Source organism: Tiliqua scincoides, chromosome 1 (genome assembly GCF_035046505.1).
Source record: "Tiliqua scincoides isolate rTilSci1 chromosome 1, rTilSci1.hap2, whole genome shotgun sequence".
Lineage (NCBI taxonomy): Eukaryota > Metazoa > Chordata > Lepidosauria > Squamata > Scincidae > Tiliqua > Tiliqua scincoides.
This window is the reverse complement of record NC_089821.1, coordinates 308,719,512-308,741,355: the sequence shown is the minus strand read 5'-3', so window position 1 is coordinate 308,741,355 and position 21,844 is coordinate 308,719,512. Positions and strand designations below refer to the sequence as shown.

At 44.0% G+C, this 21,844-nt stretch overlaps 1 protein-coding gene and 1 pseudogene across 1 annotated transcript in view; one reads left to right on the top strand and one right to left on the bottom strand.

Annotated features, from left to right (window-relative positions):
* The window catches only part of TMEM260 (transmembrane protein 260), a 57,922-nt gene that overhangs the window by 24,124 nt on the left and 11,954 nt on the right, over positions 1–21,844 (bottom strand). The window contains exons 2-3 of the mRNA XM_066624281.1: positions 15,006–15,037; positions 14,088–14,239 (exon numbers count right to left, since the gene is read on the bottom strand). Coding sequence (XP_066480378.1) covers positions 14,088–14,239; positions 15,006–15,037 — 184 coding nt within the window. The remainder of the gene's footprint in view (positions 1–14,087; positions 14,240–15,005; positions 15,038–21,844) is intronic.
* Positions 111–230, top strand: LOC136637460 (5S ribosomal RNA; annotated as a pseudogene).

The following is a 21,844-nucleotide window of genomic DNA, read 5'->3' as shown; positions in this document are numbered from 1 at the left end:
ATCTACTCATTTTGCCTTGCGATCTACCGGTAGATCGCGATCTACCTATTGAGCACCCCTGGCCTAAAAGAATAAGAATCTTTTTGCCTGGATTAAGAAAGACATTAAACTCAGACAGCAACTGTTACCCTGCACATGCCCGATCTCATCTGATCTCGGAAGCTAAGCAGGGTCAGGCCTGGTTAGTACTTGGATGGGAGACCGCCTGGGAATACTGGGTGCTGTAGGCTGAAGGTTGCCAACCAAACTCAGAGCCAGGAGAGACTCTCAGGGAGGAGAATCCCACAGAAGAGGAACCACAACTGAAAAGGTCCTCTCATAATAAGAACAACCCCACTGGATCAGGCCATAGGCCCATCTAGTCCAGCTTCCTGTATCTCACAGCGGCCCACCAAATGCCCCAGGGAGCACACCAGATAACAAGAGACCTGCATCCTGGTGCCCTCCCTTGCATCTGGCATTCTGACACAGCCCATTCTAAAATCAGGAGGTTGCACATACACAGGTTTTTGGTTGGCAACCTTCAGTCTCGAAAGACTATGGTATAAGCCTACAGCACCCCGTATTCCCAAGTGGTCTCCCATCCAAGTATTAACCAGGCCTGACCCTGCTTAGCTTCTGAGATCAGACATGTGCAGGGTAACAGTCTCTTGGATTTCTAAATCATGGTTTGTAACCAGTAATGGATTTTTCCTCCAGAAATTTGTCCAATCCCCTTTAAAGGCATCCAGGCCAGATGCCGTCACCACACCCTGTGGTAAGGAGTTCCACAGACCAAGGTTCCCACTAAATTCTGAATGATCTCAACTTTTTTGAGAAATTTTTTTCCTCTTCAAATTAGGAGTTAACTAACGTGGGCCACAATCATATACACAGTCAATGTTAACATACTGAAGTCAAAGTGTCTGAGTATTCTTAAGCAGTTTCTGCCCAATGTTGCATATACGTAACAGGGACCGAATGTGGGCTGACCTGCGGGACCAAAAATGGGTCAATCTGTGTTGGATCACAGCCCTTGTGTTTTCACAATTTGCACAAGCATGAGTGGGGGTGTGCATGCAAACATCATTTTGTATGTAACATAACTAATTACAATAATGCTTTAAGTGATAGTTGGCAACCTTCAGTCTCGAAAGACTATGGTATCGCGCTCTGAAAGGTGGTTCTGGAACAGCGTCTAGTGTGGCTGAAAAGGCCGATTTGGGAGTGACAATCCCTTCCACACTGGGAGCAAGTGCAGTCTGTCCCTGGCCTGTCTCCCTGGCTATGGGCCTTCCTTCTTTGCCTCTTAGCCTCAGACTGTTGGCCAAGTGTCTCTTCAAACTGGGAAAGGCCATGTTGCACAGCCTGCCTCCAAGCGGGCCAATGAGTTGTCCTGTGCAACTGGAAAGAATGAGACTTGGTTAAGAGCAGCCTTGCTGAAGTCCTGTTCCTTTCAATGCAGCTTATCCAAAACAACTTCCTGGTGACCACCCAAGTGTCCTGCCCTATGTGGATCACATGGAGTCCAAATCTCTTTCTGTTTTACAATTCCAGTTCCGCAGATTCAGAATGAAGCACACTTTTTAGAAGAATGGTTCTGTGAAATGCAGCAGATTTTCCTTCGAAAGCACTTGGAGGCAAAATCTGTTTCCGACCTCTTTACATTGTAGAGTGTTTGTGGGTCAGGACCCAACTTCAGGTGGGCCCCCATTCATTTCAATATGTATTTATTTTTTAATATATTAGACTTGATGCTGCCATGGTATGTGACTGCACTCGGGGAAATTCGACAGATCTGTTCTTTTAACAGACTTTTTTGTAAATGCTTTTAACAATGATTGTCAATGGGGCTTACTCCCAGGTTCAGTGTGGATAGGATTGCAGGCTTTGGAATGTTTGGGGAACTTTTATTAAACAGATTAGCAAACAGCTTGGAAGGGGTTGGAGGGTTCTTCTTTATTTTAAATAAATCTTTAACTTACGCGTATTGCAAACTTTTAATTTACTTAGTTCATTGATTGATTTGATTTGGAGTATTGTGTCCAGTTCTGGTTGCCGCACCTCAAAAAGGACTTGGTGGAAATGGAAAAGGTGCAAAAGAGAGCAACTAAGATGATTACTAGGCTGGGGCACCTTCCTTATGAGGAAAGGTTACGGCGTTTGGGCCTCTTCAGCCTAGAAAAGAGACGCCTGAGGGGGGACATGATTGAGACATACAAAATTATGCAGGGGATGGACAGAGTGGATAGAGAGATGCTCTTTTACAATCTCACATAACACCAGAACTGCTGGTGAGCTGTGGTGAGCTGGTGAGCTGCTGGTGAGCTGGTGTTCTGTGGTGAATCTCACAGAACACCAGAACCAGGGGACATCCACTCAAATTGAGTGTTGGGAGAGTTAGGACAGAAAAAAGAAAATATTTCTTTACTCAGCGTGTGGTTGGTCTGTGGAACTCCTTGCCGCAGGATGTGGTGACGGCATCTGGCCTGGATGCCTTTAAAAGGGGATTGGACAAGTTTCTGGAGGAAAAATTCATTACGGGTTACAAGCCATGATGTGTATGTGCAACCTCCTGATTTTAGAAATGGGCTATGTCAGAATGCCAGATGCAAGGGAGGGCACCAGGGTGCAGGTCTCTTGTTATCTGGTGTGCTCCTTGGGACATCTGGTGGGCCGCTGAGAGATACAGGAAGCTGGACTAGATGGGCATATGGCCTGATCCAGTGGGGCTGTTCTTATGTTCTTAACTACAATTCCCAGGAAGCCTTGCAGTTCTCTTGTTATCTGGTGTGCTCCCTGGGGCATTTGGTGGGCCACTGTGAGATACAGGAAGCTGGACTAGATGGGCCTATGGCCTGATCCAGTGGGGCTGCTCTTATGTATGGGGCGGGGGGTGTTAAAAATTTTCCTGTTTGATGATGTCACTTCAGGCCACTTCCAGGTTAATGACATCACTTCTCATGGGTCCCGACAGATTGTCATTCTGAAAAGTGGGTCCTGGTGTTAAAAAGTTTGGGAACTACTGCTCTACAAGTTATGGAAACTAGGTAACTGAGTTCCTCCCAACTCTTATCGGTTACAGTGCTCTCCCAAAACCGCCTGGGTTCTGCCACAACCCAATCTGTCACTCAAGTCATGCGCTTATACATAAACATTCACTGTCTCTTGCCTTCAACTGGTACCATTTAAGTACAGCCTAGATGACAGTGGAATGGAAAGTTGGGGGGGGGGAGAGAGAGGAAAGGAGAAGAGGGGAGGAAAAACTCGGCAGGAAACAGATTTAGCAATTTAAATGTTTTATAAGTTTTTTTTGTAATTGAGGAAACTTTTCATAATCTGACATTTGTTAAAAAAAAACCACACTTATTAGAAATTATGCAGCAAAGTAGCTGTGGAAATATGAGCTCGCTTCACAATTACGAAGCCGGGCTAGGAAGCCCTCGCCTATTGTGTGAAGTGGCATAAACCCCATAGAGGGCCTATCAGCTCACTGGCAGGCAGGGGGCTGCTTCATTCAGAGTGAGAGATACAAGCTTCGGGGCAAAAACCTGGCGGCTCCCTTCTGACCCCGCAATCCCCTCCTGGTGACAGATCCAAGCTCCATAGCAAATTAGACCTTCTCATATTACAATTGCAGAAGACAGATTCCATTAGCAGTATCTGAAATTGAGTGGAGAGCAGCCCCGTTATCAGACCTGACTCATAAGCAGTGCTATTAATCAGAACTATGATAGCATTTATATATTTCAAGCTATCTGCCGCCGCTGTGATATTCTGCTACAAAGGGTTGATGGGACTTAGGGAAGGGAACAATAGAGCTTTCTGGGGAAAGCAGAGTAAATCAAGAAAGTCTATGACTTCCGCACATTCTGAAGGGATTGCGGTTTACATAAATTTTCTCCCAATTGGAGATTGAGCTCTTCCTCATCTTACACATGGGATTTAGTTGTCACTCAATGGGAACAGCTGTGAAAAGGTGAAGCGGCCCACCGCTCTGGATACTGCCTCCGCTTTTAAAGCAATTAACCCATGAACAGGAGGATACCTGGCGATATCAAGAGGATTAGGCAAGGCGGTGCTTTATTAACATTTTCTTGAACTAATTCTAACTCTGACTAGCTGTCACCAAAGACTCTTCCATCTTCTTCTCCCCCCCCCTTTTTTTTTCCAAAGGAAGGATGGGGGGAGTTGGCCTGCTTCTCCCCCCATCCCACCCCCGCTTGCACTTCCAAAATGAAGCACAGATCCTGGAGTCTAAAATGTGTCTGCTTCATAAGCAAATGCAAATGAGGAGAAACTGTTAAGGACCCCAGAAAGTCGGATTCAATGCAACTTTACTACCAGGGAGAGAAAATCTCTCCGCGTGCATGTGTGCGAAAGTGTCTGCGTGTGCGTGAGCGAGAGAGAGAGAGAGAGAGATAAATTAGCCAAGGGGTCAAGGTAGATAGTCTCCTAAAAGAAAAATTAATACGAGAGCTTTCTATAGCCTTTTATTCTACACACTCCACTTAACTAAAACTTAGAAGCTACTTGTTACTGAAGTATTAGCTGCTTTTGAAATTATGGACTCACATTTTGCCACACAAAGGCAACAGTCTAGAATAATCTCTAATTTGGAAGAGATGTACCCAAATACAACTTAATCGGAAGGTACTTCACTATTTTAAAGTACCCTGTTCTAATATCCTTCCCATCGCTGAACAATATAGCGTTTGAATAGAATATGTTTTCTGCTATGAGGAGGTTTCCTTTAGCTCCAGAGTCATATACAAAAGCACAGAAGCATTTGGGCAGGTAGAATATCTGATCAATTAATTTGTCTGACAGTAGGCAGGAAAGGATTGGCCAGAGAGTTGAGTGGGGGGGGGGGGGGAATGAAACTGAGACATCATCCAGGCCCCCGAATGACAAACACACATGGACACAGAAAGTGAGGCCAAACAAAGATCCCAACGGTTGACAAGATACAGCAAAGAACCCAGGTAAATCTTAACACCCCAAGTGAGCCAAGAGTTTTAAATGAACAAACAAAAAAAATGGTTTTACAAGTGGGAAAAAGTTATCCTTCAATCAGATGAGAAGTCCGCTTCTCCCACTTCAACTTGACAACTGGAAATCAAGCAGTGAACTGCAGTATAAATCCAAATGCACAGTGCTATCCACCAGCGAAGAGCATTGCAGAAGCCGGGCCCTAAAATAAGACTTGCCTTACAATATCTGCATCTCGACTGCCCATTTGGAAAGGCAACAGGAGCAGACTTCCTTTCCCTCCCCTCTCAAACACTGAAGATTCCTTTCATCTCAGCAAAACATTAATGCCGCTCGTTAATTTCAGCAGCGAGTACAATGCAAGAATCAATTTGGTTTCTCAACTACCCTGTGTATCGCCACCTTTGTTTTTTGCAGAATGTTACAGCTTCACTTAAGACAACTTACATACAGCTTCCTTCTGCCAGGTGCAAAAATTCTAAAAACTGGGCAGAAAAGAGGCATGACTTCTTAAACACTTCCCAGTTCTGTGCATCAATATTCAGTGCTATACAGAAACAATTTAAAATGTTTCATGTAACCTAAAGGGAATTTTAAATAGATTTCTCTTTTGAGAAAAAAGTTATGTTTTCTTTTAATTTATGTTTGTGCCTTCTTCTCATTTTTTTTTAAACATGAAGATGTTCTGAGTGCCAGACATCGGCTACACAATTCCAAACCTGCTTAACTTTAATTCAAACTTTTCAGATTTGGAATGCAAGTTAATGAGGAACTCTCTTTTTTCAGCAGCCTTAAAAAAATATCACATTCTAAACACACATTGCAGTCTAGCTGCAAATTTAGGAGAGGCACTTATGAAACAATTATGTCTAAACTCTGCAAATCGCTGCTCAGCTTTTTTGTCCAATTTCACAATTGCTAAAATGCGTAATGGTAAAAGAGAGAAAAACTATATACAAAAATATCAGGCTGCACTGTACCTCCCTACTTAACAGAGAGCAACATTTCTCTTAAGATGAAAACATAACATTATCCTTTTCAGCGGGAAGAGAATGAATATATATGGGGTTTTAATAAGCAGCTGTACCTTCCTAGTTTCTAAACCACTGTACTGAAATGTCAAAACAAGAAATAACTCTTAAAAAAGGATTTATTGCTTCCCTCCAAATTGCAACACATCCATACAAATTGTGAATGAAGCATTTTGTTTTACTAACAACCAAAAGGTTGAATGGGAGCAAAAGGGGCCTGCATCCCAGAGCTATATAATTTTCAAGCTCAGCAATAATGTGGATAAAACCAGGGCTTCCGTCAAAAAGAAAGAAAATGCTGTAGTAGAAACTAAAAAAGAGTCTTTTGGAAAATACCTTATTTTAGGCAGCAAGCACACATGAAAAACCGTGCTGGTTGTTTTTAAAATGTACACATCAAAAAGGATATAAAACACTCACTACCTGGCAGAATTAAAAACCTGATTAGGAGAACAAAGTGTCAGAATACAGTTTAACACTAATCCGGCATGTTGAACAATGTCCTCTTAAGTGGGAATGAATGAAACTATTGTATGAATCAAAAGCCTCCTCCAATTAAACATTAAAATGAAACTATCTTGACCTACAAATGAACGTAAAACTCAGGAAATGTTGGAAAACACGAGACAAAAGAAACAAAATCTGTTAAAAGAACTGATTTACATGGCATTTAAAAACAGAAGGAAGGTTGGGGGTGGGTGGCCAGGGTTGATTTTCAACACACGCAGACACACAAACCCCAGCATCAACCCAAGCTGAGATGGCTTTACTGTACTCAACTGTCAGCATGGCAAATGCACCCCGGCTGGTGGGCTTATGTACACGGAAGAAAAGGTTTTTAGGAGGTTAAGTCCGGGTCACGCGACAAATGAAATTGTAACAACCCCAACTGACACTGTATAATGTCTTCTTCCACCAAATCAATAGGCCGCTCTCGGCCCAAATTACCATAGAGATGGTGAGCTCCTTTCTGAAGGGTGCCTATTGTTTGACGGGAAAACAGACTTGCCACTTGAACTGTGTCGTTCCCAAAGGATGCGCACTTCATTAATGATTTGTCATTGCAAAAAACGTCCCTGGACTTTCCATATGAACAATAGAACAGCAAGTGCCTACAGGAATACAGAGGGGTAGTTATTTCTTGACCTCAACATCTCTTTTCTCCCACCGCTCCCCGCAAAAATAAAATCCCAAAGGGCTTTAAAGGGTCGTTCGAACCCTATGCAAATGGAAGGGATTGACACCGTGTTTGGAGACTTGCTTTAGGATATGGAAAACTTTGTCTTTTTCCACTCCTAAAATGACCTAATCAACCACTCCCTGAATGCTTTCGAGTGGAGAGAGAACACAACACAACCTCTTGTGACATTTTTAAAATGTATCAGGTCCTTCCACGGACCTTTTCCATAAATGTTGTTTTATTAAAGGGAGGGAAGGAACGTTTACATAAATGTGCTAAAATTTGTGATATTTATATAAATGTGATTGCAAACAGTAGTTTGCATTTTATATAAATTATGTATATAAAGTACGTCAGAATGCCAGATACAAGAGAGGGCACCAGGACGCAGGTCTCTTGTTGTCTTGTGTGCTCCCTGGGGCATTTGGTGGGCCACTGTGAGATAAAGGAAGCTGGACGAGATGGGCCTTTGGCCTGATCCAGCGGGGCTGTTCTTATTTATAACTGCATAATTTATATAAATGTGATTGCAAACAGCAGTTGCCATCTCAAGGCCGATTTGACAATCAAGTCTGAAAATGTATTCGCAACACTTCAGCACCTGTGGTGGTGATGTGAGAACTGTGGCACCGGCACTTAGGCTGGGCACACTCTACACACCACCTTCGACGGCACCCCACAAATGTGCTGGAACAATATTCCGCTGCCACCACCGAGACAGAAATACTTGCTCAAATATCGAGGGTGGGAGGTTTATGTGTGTGTTAGGCATGGCAATAAACGGTCTACAATATTCAGAAAGTGTTATCCCCAAACCTCAAAACTCTCAAGAAGGCCCACTGACTTCAGTGAGCTTGAGATGAAGCCTGTGGCTAGCGCATAAAATATGGGGTGAATAAAAGGATGTCTCCTTGGCTTGCCCTATTAGACGATTTTCATTTTCCACAAAAACAACAATATAAGGTGCTTGACTGACATGCTCAGTAACTCCATTCTTTCCTATACGTTCTCTGAAACGCACATTGGCACTAGACAGAAAGACGGCAGAATTAATGTCTGCGGAATTCAAGTCCATGGGTGGCACCCAGAGTAATGCAAGCGCACTCGCCGTAATGCTCTTTCCATTCTCAGGGGTTTCGGAATTAACAGAATGTGCTTTTGCTCTTGGAAGTGTTATGTCAAATTCTACCCTCTGTTTACAACAAACAAAAAAACCCTTCCAAAACTTGCCTGACATTGTAATTTTATTTACATTTTACCTGGTGTTGTGTTTTTTTTGTCCTTTTGTTGCAGGACAACACAAAATCCACCCCCACAAATGTAATTCCTTCGTACGGTTTCAGCCAGAATAAATGGAAGACGAGCCGGGATCTTTACAATAGACAAGTATTACCAGGAATGTATTAAAGATTAATTTAAAATAAAATGTATAGAATGAGGGATTTTTCCCCGCTAATGGAACTCAAGCTTTATTATTTATTCTTCTCCAACATTATGCTCAACACTGTTCTGAAACGATATGACAATAGCGATCTAGCCTTGAGAGTTTATGCTTTAAATATTTCCCTTCAAAAGCTTTGGGGCCTTTTTTATATTAACCCTATTTCTTTAACTACACTGAAAATTAGTTAAGGATGAATTATCTGATAGGGCAAGTCCCTATTCATAAAATATTAGAGAGGTGTACTTAAGCAAATAAGGCCGCTGACGGCTGTGGAGCCCGCAGGCACGCAGTATGTAAAACATTTATAGCAGCCTGCAAGCGCCGTCCACCAAGCACTCCTCCTGCTCAGCCGGCGTCTATTTCAACCCGGCTTGGCAGAAAGAGTGCTTGGCGGAGCGCAGAACAGGCGCGGATTCCAATAACACGGAGAATGTTAATTCTTATTTGATGGAAAAGAAAGTGGTAATAAGGGACGGTCTAAAGGCGGCTGGCTGTTCTCAGTTGCAGGGATATTTACAACCACGCAGAGCAGGATGAATCCCACGCTCTTCGTTTCACTAAAATCTGGCCTCTTCATTACGTTTTCTGGTCTGTCTCTAGAGGTTTGTCCACAGAAATGGCAACACTTATCTTCAAAACAGCCAGGGCGGCCCCACGGTTCACTCCACTGTTGGCATTTGGACACTGGCAACTTGGGTCCCAAACCTTATTAGCCATGAAAATTCTACTTGGTGGCCTTGGGCAACGCGCTATCTGTCAGGCTCAGTTCCCCACCCATAAAATGGGATTATTAATGACCTAACTTGCAGGGTTGTGGCAAAGATGAATGAAAGGAGGATTGTCGAAGCGCATTAAAAGTCATATAGGCATTATTCATAACGATTAACTGGATTTGTAAATAAAAGTGGCCACCTTTGAAAGTCTGCCTTCAGTGTTGGTTCCATCAGCTAATTACATCCAACATATTTACCCCAAAATAAATTATTTTCCAGTATTACTGATTTGTTAAAAAAACAAAAAACACCTTATTTAAATTCCTTAACATAGCCACTGTATATTTTTAACATTTCACTTCAAATGATAAAATAATTGATTTATCTGTTAAAACCAGGGCAGTTAAATCTACTGAAAAATAGGTTCCAATATATGCTCGACTGCCCTATCCCTAGAATAGTCTTGCTAAGTTGAGTTGCAGGGTGAAGCATTCTGTTTCAAGGCAGTGTTTAGGAAACACAGATTTACACTAGGGCTATCTCCAAGTCATTAAAAACATAAGAACTGCCCCACTGGATCAGGCCATAGGCCCATCTAGACCAGTTTCCTGTATCTCACAGCGGCCCACCAAATGCCCCAGGGAGCACACCAGATAACAAGAGACCTCATCCTGGTGCCTTCCCTTGCATCTGACAAAGCCCATTTCTAAAATCAGGAGGTTGCACATACACATCATGGCTTGTAACCCATAATGGATTTTTCCTCCAGAAACTTGTCCATTTTCCTTTTAAAGGCATCCAGGCCAGATGCCATCACCACATCCTGTGGCGAGGCATTCCACAGACCAACCACACACTGAGTAAAGAAATATTTTCTTTTGTCTGTCCTAACTCTCCCAACACTCAGTTTTAGTGGATGTCCCCTGGTTCTGGTGTTATGTGAGAGTGTAAAGAGCATCTCTCTATCCACTCTATCCATCCCCTGCATAATTCTGTATGTCTCAATCATGTCCCCCCTCAGGCGCCTCTTTTCTAGGCTGAAGAGGCCCAAACGCCGTAGCCTTTCCTCATAAGGAAGGTGCCCCAGTCCCGTAATCATCTTAGTTGCTCTCTTTTGCACCTTTTCCATTTCCACTATATTACAGATGTGGCGACCAGAACATTAAATAAGCCCTACATTTTTTTCCCATATTATGTGGGTCTTCCCCAGCTAACACCAAATGAGGAAGAGGGGCTACAGGGAAAGGTAATGTGGCTGGCCTTACCAACGTGGTTCTAGTATTCACACATGTACTCCAGTAAAGGGGCTATGGCATAAGTGCGAGGAGGAAGGAAATGGGCCCCCCACCCAATCAGGTGCCAAAGACTCACACAACAGACTCCATCCACTTTGATTTGGCAGTCATACACATCAGTGCTTTGTGGAAACACAAAACATCTTCCACACCATGGCAGCACTGGATGAAAGGACAGTAAGATATTGTTTGACCCATTCACAGGTAGCCTCGGGTACATCAGTCAGGATGGTGGGCTGTGAACGAAAGATGCTGCCAACCTCAGGAAGTGTCAGACCTCTCCAAAGGCTTCCCCTTCTCACATAGCTGCAAGACTACATCTAAGAAGAAATTTACAAGAAAGTAGATCTACAGCTCAGTGTGCTTTAAAATCTCCTGAAACACGGCAAGCAATTTACAAATGATGCTTCCGGCTTGCAGTGCAACTCTCAGCAATCAAAATTTTATTTCAATATAAATCAGCACAGCTTCTAAATCACTGAATGCAGGTAGAAAACAGAGCGGAAACCCCCATTAGGCAGCTGTCTGCCTTTTGTCTAGCAAGCAATTAAAAGTTTGCCAATACAGTTGATGCTTTGCATTGTTAATTTTTTTTTTTTTAAAGCCATCTGTGTGTCTCTGTAATGACAAACTTTGTTAGTTCTGGTTAGGTAAATCTGGTCTTCGTTAATGAGACTGAACAATGTTGCCACCCTTTTGAAAGAAATTAGTTGAGGATGGGTTTGTGGGGTTTTTTTTTAAGGTCAAATATTAAATTCAAATTATATAAACTGTAGCCAGATGAATCAATTAACAGCTGCAAGCACTGATTAGAAATTGACAATTCTGCAGCTTGCTGGGTACCAAATAATTCATATTTTTACGAAGTTTTGCACCATGCTGCAATAGCTGATCTTTGCTAACTGGCCAAAGAGGCACCCTTTAAAGTGATGTCCTCTTCTATTTAGCAGGGGAAAGCAATTGTCCCTCTTCACCTCAGCATGGCATCTTTTCCAGTGGCTACTGGGTGCCTCTTATGCATCTTTTGGGGACAGGAAACCATTTATTGATTTATCCTACTATATAAGCTGCTTTGTAAACTACTTTTTGTTGAAAAGCAGTATATAAATACTCATAATTATAACGATATTCAAACAAAAAAGGGCAGGCTTTTTGTGCAATATCAGGATTTATTTAGATTGGTCATATAATTACCGTATTTGCCGGCGTATGAGATGACTTTTTTGCCCTGAAAAACATGCCTCCAAGTGGGGGGGGTCGTCTTATACGCCCAGTCGTCTTATACGCCGGCAAATACGGTACCTTATAAAGCGGTTTAGGAATGTATTTTCCTGGCATGTTCTAGCCAAGGATCCTACTATAATACATATAAAGCCCAGGAGAAAGAGAAGGCAGGAGGAGAGCAGAAGTAAAGTGAACTGGGAGTCACTGGCAAAGCTAGAGGGGGTGCAAAGCACTAAACTTTGCAGGTGTCTAAATGGGTCGTGCAAACACCCCCCTTGGAGTCATTCTGGGCAGGGGGTAAAACAGAGGCAAATGCCAGAGAAGACATTGCCAGAGAAAAGGCAAATGCCTCCGTTTTGCTCCCAAAATGGCTCCAAAGGGAAGGGGAAGGGGTGCTTAGTGCTTTGCACCCCGTCTAACTATGCCACTGCTGGGAGTCGAGAGGGAAACCCTGAGCGGAAAGGGGAGAGATGATACAAGTCTATTAACCAGATCAGGCAGTCACAGATCCCAAAGATAGTCTTGGAAATTCTTCCAAGAGGGCCTTACTTACAATACATAATTCTATTCATAGTCTATCGGGGCCAAAATATATGCAGCACTGAAGATCCGAGGTTTATTTCTTTCGATAAAAGCAGCTACAGGAGTGCACCATTTGGATAAGGGTGCTCTTGATTTTTCCAGTCTTTTTTGTCACGCCACAACCCCAATCCAAATCTCCCCTTGTCTCTATTGACCACAAAGAGGGGGGAAGACAGGTACGCAATTGTACCTATCCTTCTTCATCTAAGCAGCTAGCAGGAGCCTTGGGGGGTTGATTTAAGTAAGGGAAATTGTGTGGGAAAGGGGGTAATCCCTCTTCCCCAGCAAAGTGGCTCCAATTCAAACTGGGCCTCCACAAGCCAGCTTCTCATGAAAGAAAAAGACACTGGGAGATCTGAACACAAGATTAACCAAGGTTGTCCTAGCTTGACACCCCATGCACCCCCAAGGCCTTCATTGTAGGTGCTCCAGTGCAGATATGGGGTTTCCCTACCAGCGAAGGTTCCTCTATTCATTTCAAATAAAAGGGTGATTTCTGAAGCTTTCAGTGTCAGGCAGCAAATAGAGAGAGATCTATTTCTCTCCACGTGTGCCCTGCAACGCACTTCATCTTTTGAATCTTACGGGTCTTCTATCTGAGCCAGTCTGTGATGCGGTTCATTGGAAATCGAGACAATAACGGGGTCAGCACAAGCTGTGCAGTCTGTGTGGCACATTTTACCACATTGGTATAATGTTGTCCCACATCCTGTCAACCTGCTATGCCTGGGAACCCAACCCTTACTTCCGGGCTTGTTCCAAACCTCAACAGAAGAGTGCACAAATTTTCTGTGCGGGGCATCCTTCAATTTCCTCTCTCCTGTAATGCAAGAGGAATTTTGGGTGTGCAGGAGGTGGCAAAACACCACCAACTGTGCTCTGGGGATCCATATGTTTCCCAACTTAGCTTGCTTTAGCCCACTAGAATTTAGCAGAGGGACTGCAGCTCAATGGTAGCGCCCCTGATTGTATGATGAAGGACTTGGGTTCAACCTTGGTGACTCCAGGTACGGCTGGGCAGTTGCATATAGCCAAAGGGTGATGCAGTAAGTACTGCAGGCCCCACAATGCACTGTGTGAGCAGCCCCTTCCACTCGCCATTGGAGCCATTCCAAGCAATGATGACAATGTGTAGGTACTCACTGCACTGTCGCCCCCCCACTGGCTATGCTACTGCCCAGCTGGGAAAGGCTCCTATCTGAAACCTTGGAGAGCCATCACCACTCAGCACAGACAAGAATGAGTTTGATGGACCAATGGTCTGACTCAATAGCAGGTGGCTTCATTGTTTAATTTTTTTGTTTTACTTTTTTCTCTTCTTTCAATCACTGAATCCCCAAATACCACATAATGAACCACTTTTGAAGCTTCCTTCATTCCAAAAAACAGCAGAAGGGGCTACCATTCCAGGAAGGAAGCCTAAAGCCCCCTTTGACTCACAGAGCCGGTTTCATGATCCTCTGACTGTCGGCCGTAACTCTACAATTCAAATTAGCCTGGCTAAATTTTGCATATTCGACTTGTAGCGTGTTGGAGCCGCTGCTGCTGCTTCCGATTTTGCCTTACAAAGAAGCCGCATCTACCATTCAGTCTGAACCAGGAGACGGGATCCTGGCACAGCAAATGAAAGGCAGACATCCCCTTTACCTGACCACTGTGTAAAAGAGAAGCGAGGATGCCACGGCTCCCAGCAAGGCACAGAGAAGGTTCACTCGGCACGCAACAGAGCCAAAAGGCAGCAGTTCGATTGCCAGTTTCGCCAGAATGGTGAAAAGAGGATAGCCAGGGGGGTGAGCAACCTACGAACAAACAGAGAAGGCATTTTCATTATGTCGCCACAATGGCTGTCTAATTGAGAAATAACTCCTTTATTAGCTTAGTAATAAACACCAGGTTGGAGCGCAGTCCCCCCAAAACCCAGCTTTTCTCTTTTCCCTTTTCTAAAGTGCCAATTTTTAAACTTAGCGAAATATTTGCCTTACTGGATTTGGCTGCACACATCACGGATAAGAAAGCCCCAATGAGAAAAGCGGTGACACTCATCATTATCGTCCCTTAAACGGCTTGAAGTTTGGGTTCATCGTATATTAGGGTCATTCAAAAGGCCGGGCTCCCTTTTCTCATCGTCACAAAAAGGGAGAGCGGAGAACAGATTCGGAACTATTTTATTGGTTCGCAAGTTGAAAGACCACACTGCTATCGGATTACCACCACGATGACAGCCCTAAGGTCTCGCCTAAAGGGGATCATGCGCCGTAATAAAGTTTATTAAATAATAAAACTTATTAAAATTGTTAACCCGATTTATTTTATTCTCCCCAGCTTATACAAAATTTGGGTTGATAATAAGCCAGCTACTGTATATACAGTAAAGCTTTTGCTTTATAATTTAGTTTAATTGGATTTAAAACTTGGGAGTAAATTGTCGTGTGCTGTACTTATAAGTTAGCAAAAACTGTGGTTTGAAAATAAATTAATCTACTTTAACTCCATGCTTAATTAAACTTCCTTAATTCCTAAAACTGTTAATGAGAGCATTGATTAAACAATAAAACTAATACTTACGCCAAGCTCATAGGCGGCTGTGATCAGTTCCCCTGTGAAAAAATAATGTAAAACCAATAATTACTATTAGGGAGTGATACTCCTCCCAAGTTTTCAAAATCCAAACCCTTGCGTTGGGGGGTTTTGCATTAATTTGACTGGATAAAAGTGTAAATCTGTGGAGATTTAACAGCATGAAATTCTCCAAGAATATTTTCTTTCCTCTATGATGTCATTTCACAAAATATCTTTTGTTATGTTTTTTTCCTTGACAGTTCTATTGGCCGATAAGCAAAGGTGGGTTGTGTTAAAATAATGATTTAAAAAAAAAATATTATTTTAATAGAGGAACAGTTTGCAAGGGGAAAGAGAAATAATCTTGCGTCAATTTCTAGTAGACCAGACTGGGCAGTTTTGTCCTTTCCTGTTATTGCTTTATCTACCCAAAACAACTGCAGGATCACATTGTGAAGCAGGATACCAACCTCCAGCAAGGATATCAAGCAAGCACAGGCAATTTCGATCATATGTGGTGGGACGACAATGAAGAAATTGGGGAAAATAACTGACACAATTAATAAGATACTCAATCTGTATATACACCAGGAGGTTCCATAATATGGTTAGTCAATTCTATCAGGCTTCTCGGTCCTAAACATTTTAAATAAACTTAGCTATGTAAAAAATTGACAGCAGAATCCCTTTAGTTAAGTACTGGGAAAGAAATCTGAACTGGAATGGTTAAACTGTGTGCAAGAACAGTTCACTTTTGTCAAATTCAGTTCACAATGAATTCACAATGAAATCACGATATCTTAACGTCCGTCATTTCTGAAAACCGGTTCTCAAGCACATTATGAAGAAATGCTCACAAGAACTGATGAGTGGCTGATGAATATTGCTCCTTCCTAAAATGTTTTTTTCTATCTGTGTACTACATGTTCATTTTATATCATCAATAACATAAGCAGAGTTATAACAAAATGCCATTATTCACTATCCCAACACAGACCTACTTGTGACCTACTGATTCCCCAGGGTACTGTGAAGTCGCTACTGCCCGACGATTATCCTTGCTGGAATTTTACTGCAATTCACCAGTTCTGTCTTGAATGTTTCAATTTGTTTTGCAGTGTGTTGAAAATTAAAAGAGGATTGCGATCACAAAATGAGGTTCCGCTGGCATTTTCAAAGGGTTGTACACTAATCTTACCCCAGGACTTGTCAGATGGCAATAAATAGTCTTACATTGCACAGACAGAGGGTACCTAATGGTGGCTCTGGAAAAGAGTGCAAGTTTCCAACACTGGGGTTGGCTCCAGTGGTCAGCCCCCCAAAATACTGAAAACAATCTAGGCACAACATGTGTTGAACTCTTGAAATATTTCTCTTTCCAGGGGATCATACAAACTAGTTTCAAAATATTTTTTTTCCTTAAGAATTTCACGGCTTATCATAACCTTGAACGATGGTTGGGTACTCAAGCAAAAAGGATAAGAACATAAGAAGAGCCCTACTGGATCAAGCCAAAGGGCCATCTAACCCAGGTTCCTGTGTCTCACAGTGGCCCACCAGATGCCTTAGGGAGCACACAAGACAAGAGACCTGCATCCTGGTGCCATTCCCTTGCCTCTGCCATTCAAAGACTGGCTACCCCTAAAATCAGAGGTTGCATTAACCCATCATAGCTTGTAACATAAGATGGACTTTTCCTCCCTAAATCTGTCTAATCCCCTTTTAAAAGCATGTAGGCACGATGTCATCACCACATCCTGCGGCAAGGAGTTCCACAGACTAATTACACACTGGGTAAAGGAAAACTTTCTTTTGTCTGTTCTCCCAAACATTTTAGCAGATGTCCCCTGGTTCTGGTGTTGTGTGAGAGGGAAAAGAACATCCCTCTATCCACTTTATCCATCCCCTGCATAATTTTATATGTCTCAATCATGTCCCTTTCAGGCACCTTTTTTATAGACCAGGGGTGCCCAAACCCCGGCGCTGGGGCCACTTGCAGCCCTCGGGGTCACTCAATGCGGCCCTCAGGAGCCCCCAATCTCCAATGAGCCTCTGGCCCTCTGGAGATTTGTTGGAGCCCGCACTGGCCCGACGCAACTGCTCTCAGCATGAGGGTGACTGTACGACCTCTTGCGTGAGCTACGGGCCAAGGGCTCCCTCCACTGCTTGCTGTTTCATGTCTGTGATGCAGTAGCAACAGCAAAGGAAAGGCCAGCCTTGCTTTGTGTAAGGCCTTTTATAGGCCTTGAGCTATTTCAAGACCTTCATTCATTCATATAAATTCATCTTTAATATATTTATGTAAATTTATTCAAATTTTAAATGTAAATTAATTCTTTTTTCCACCCCCCCGGCCCCCAACACAGTGTCTGAGAGACGATGTGGCCCTCCTGCCAAAAACTTTGGACACCCCTGTTCTAGACTGAAGAGCCCCAAACACTGTAGACTTTACTCGTAAGGGAGGTGTCCAGCCCAGTAATCATTTTGGTCACTCTCTTCTGCACCTTTTCCATTTCCACTTTATCTTCTTGGAGATGTGGTGACCAGAACTGGACACAATACCAGGTGTGACCTTACCAGTGATTTGTCATTATAATATTGACAGTTTTATTCCCAATCTTTTTAAATTATCCGGAGCAAGGAACTGGCTTTCCAGGATGTTATTCTAGCAAAGATCTGCCAAAGATCTCCAGCAGCTCATGGATCATTTTAGCAAGGCCTGCCAAGATTTTGGACTGACAATCAGCCTGAAGAAAACACAGGTCATGGTTCAGGATGTGGACTCACCTCCCTGCATTACAATCTCTGAGCATGAACTGGAGGTTGTCCATGACTTTGTGTACCTTGGCTCAACGATCTCCGACACTCTTTCTCTCGATACCGAGCTAAACAAGCGCATCGGTAAAGCAGCTACCACGTTTTCCAGACTCACAAAGAGAGTCTGGTCCAACAAGAAGCTGACGGAACATACCAAGATCCAGATCCAGGTCTACAGAGCTTGTGTCCTGAGTACACTTCTGTACTGCAGCGAGTCATGGACTCTTCGCTCACAACAGGAGAGGAAACTGAACGCTTTCCACATGCGCTGCCTCCGATGCATCCTTGGCATCACCTGGCAGGACAAAGTTCCAAACAACACAGTCCTGGAACGAGCTGGAATCCCTAGCATGTATTCACTGCTGAAACAGAGACGCCTGCGTTGGCTCGGTCATGTTGTGAGAATGGATGATGGCCGGATCCCAAAGGATCTCCTCTATGGAGAACTCATGCAAGGAAAGCGCCCTACAGGTAGACCACAGCTGCGATACAAGGACATCTGCAAGAGGGATCTGAAGGCCTTAGGAGTGGACCTCAACAAGTGGGAAACTCTGGCCTCTGAGCAGCCCGCTTGGAGGCAGGCTGTGCAGCATGGCCTTTCCCAGTTTGAAGAGACACTTGGCCAACAGTCTGAGGCAAAGAAGGAAGGGAGGTCTGTCTCTCCATAGCCAGGGAGACAGACCAGGGACAGACTGCACTTGCTCCCAGTGTGGAAGGGATTGTCACTCCCGGATTGGCCTTTTCAGCCACACTCGATGCTGTTCCAGAACCACCTTTCAGAGCGTGATACCAGAGTCTTTCGAGACTGAAGGTTGCCAACAGCAACAGTTATTCTACCAAACTAGGAGGGTGTGCACCAGTAGCCTTAGAGCATGGGCTGCCTCATACAAGGTAGGTACACTTCAACAACTGCCAATGTGTAGAAAACAGACTGCTGTTCCTACTGAAATGGTTTGAGGAAGGATGATACTGAGCTAGATGCTCTCATCCTGTAGCACATTATGGGGTCTAGGGTCTGATGGTGAGTAAGGCAGGAGTTTAGCCTACCAGGCATGATCCAGCTCTGGCCAGAACAGGAACTACATGATTACTGATCAGCGGTGGTGTAGCTGGAGGCAGGCGGGGCGCTCAGTGTGGCAGGGAGCGTGCAAGCGGTCTCTCCCCTTCAGAGCCATTCCTGACCGGGGGAGCAAAACGGAGCCGTATCACCAGAGCAGATCACGTGGTGGCCCCTCACCTCTATAAAAGCTTCAAGATCAGGCTGAGAAGCAAGAGGACTCAGGGGCTCTGCTTCCTGCAAGAGACCACCCTTACCTGGCTTCTTCTCTGCCTCGCCTTCAGAACATAAACCAGCCTTCTTGAGCAAATCAGGGAACCTTTGACTCCCACAACACACTCACCAGATGTCTGCAGGAATCCCACAACACAGGACATGAGAGTTTCACCATTTCACGTTGCATGCCCAGCAACTGGCATTGAGAGAACTGTGGTTCCTGGCTCTCCTGCCGCCCGGGAACCAGGAACACATGTGCTACCCCCGCCTTATCCGGAAGTAATTGCAGTGACATGATGATGTCACCACAGTTACTTCCAGCATGTTCGGAGTGGTCATGCGCCACTCCGAATGGCCACCCTGTTGCTTTCGCACTGTTTTTAAAGCGAAAGACGCAGGCAGCACTCGGATCAGCTGCCCACATCTTTACAGTGAAAAAAGTGGGCAGCCATTCAGAGGGGCACACAACCACTGCAAACCACCACCCTATCTTTTTAAGAACATAAGAACAGCCCCACTGAATCAGGCCATAGGCCCATCTAGTCCAGCTTCCTGTATCTCACAGCGGCCCACCAAATGCCCCAGGAAGCACACCAGATAACAAGAGACCTGCATCCTGGTGCCCTCCCTTGTATCTGACATAGCCCATTTCTAAAATCAGGAGGTTGCGCATACACATTGTGGCTTGTACCCCGTAATGGATTTTTCCTCCAGAAACTTGTCCAATCCCCTTTTAAAGGCATCCAGGCCAGATGCCGTCACCACATCCTGTGGCAAGGAGTTCCACAGACCGACCACATGCTGAGTAAAGAAATATTTTCTTTTGTCTGTTCTAACTCTCCCAACACTCAATTTGAGTGGATGTCCCCTGGTTCTGGTGTTATGTGAGAGTGTAAAGAGCATCTCCCTATCCACTCTGTCCATCCCCTGCATAATTTTGTATGTCTCAATCATGTCCCCCCTCAGGCGCCTGTTATTATTTTTTTTTTTCAAAAGAGAAAGATGCAGGCAGCCAATCTGAGAACTGCCCACATCATCTGCTATGAAAAATGTGAAAATAGGGAGCGAACAGGGGCATGGTGGTGGCAACCCTGCAAGCATTCTGACTGGGGACACTTGTCCCCATTGACCCCCCCCCCCCGTATGCCAGTGATTCAGAGACAAGGGAGTCTCCTTTAGTTATCATGGCTAAGATCATCAAAAGAGCCCTGACAGATCAAATCAAAGAGGGCCCATCTCAACCAACAGCCTGTATCCCACAAAGACCAACCCAACGCCAGGTAAAGGGGCAAGCAAGGCCACCAGAATTGTCCCAATCCAACAAAATTGGGAAATGGACAAATTTCTGGAGGAAAAATCCATTACGGGTTACAAGACATGATGCGTATGTGCAACCTCCTGATTTCAGAAATGGGCTGTGTCACACGCAAGGGAGGGCACCAGGATGAGGTCTCTTGTGATCTGGTGTGCTCTCTGGGGCATTTGGTGGGCCGCTGTGAGATACAGGAAGCTGGACTAGATGGGCCTATGGCCTGATTCAGCGGGGTTGTTCTTATGTAAAAGTGGAGCTCAACAAATGCACCAGAAAGTTCCCCCCCAACCATAGTAAAAAGGATAAAAACAGAGGCTTGAATGGCTGATAAAGTGCAACTTTTTAAAAAACATCTCATAAACTTAGGTGGGTCCTGACAGAGTGTAGTTTTAAAAAGTGGGTCCAATTGCTAAAACGTTTGGGAACCACTGACCTACACAATCAAGTATATTCTCTCTTTATAAGTGCTTTTGCTATACAGATCTTCACTTATCCATACTCTACTTATTAGGACCATCCCTCCTTATCCACACCAAGATTTTCAACAAGAAAATATACTGTAATATTTCTAAAGTCCATGCCACCACTTGGATTAGCTACCTACAAAAGATGACCCAAATTACAGGTTCTCCTGTTTCTTTGGACCCTGAGAAAGTCCTTCTGCAATTATTCAGAGGAGCTGAAATCCAGACAATAAACAGAAATGATTTATCATCAGTCAATGGATTTCAGAAACAGGAGCACCGAGACATGCTGACAATATTGAAATAGGAAGGGAATGTCAAAAAGTTCACATTTTGTAAGAAAAATCTCCCCATATTGGGCAAGGAATAGAGGATGGTGTATTTGTGTAGTCATGTGGACAGAAATTAGGAAAAGAGATGCAATATTCAGTTCTGGGATGCTCTACCAGTGAAAATGGCCAAGTGTAAAACACGCACCAGAGGGCAGTGACAAGCTCGTGGACCCCCCTCCCAATTGCAGATATCTGAGCAAGGCTCTTGAAAATTGCACAGCCAGTGCTCTGAGCACAAGAGTCTGCCCCCAGGACTTAGTCAATCATAGTCTTGGCTTACCTATCAAACAGAAACTTCACCTATTTTTCTCACTATGGTTTGCTGGACTGTAGGCAATTCACAGCGAACCAGCAAGTCCCCTAATTTTAACTGTGTTACTTTTCTTTATTTATACGAAAATCTATACGCTGCGTTTCCACCCAAAAGGGCCCTCAAAGGCGTACAACAAAATTCAGCAAAAGACACAAGCAAACATAATAAAGAACCTAAGAGAAGAAAACACAGGTGCAGAATCAACCACAGGAGCCAGCAGCCTCAACAACCCCTTGCCTCAACATAAGCATGGCTTCTGTAAGGGTAAGTCTTGCCTCACAAACCTTATAGAATTCTTTGAAAAGGTCAACAGGCATGTGGATGTGGGACAACC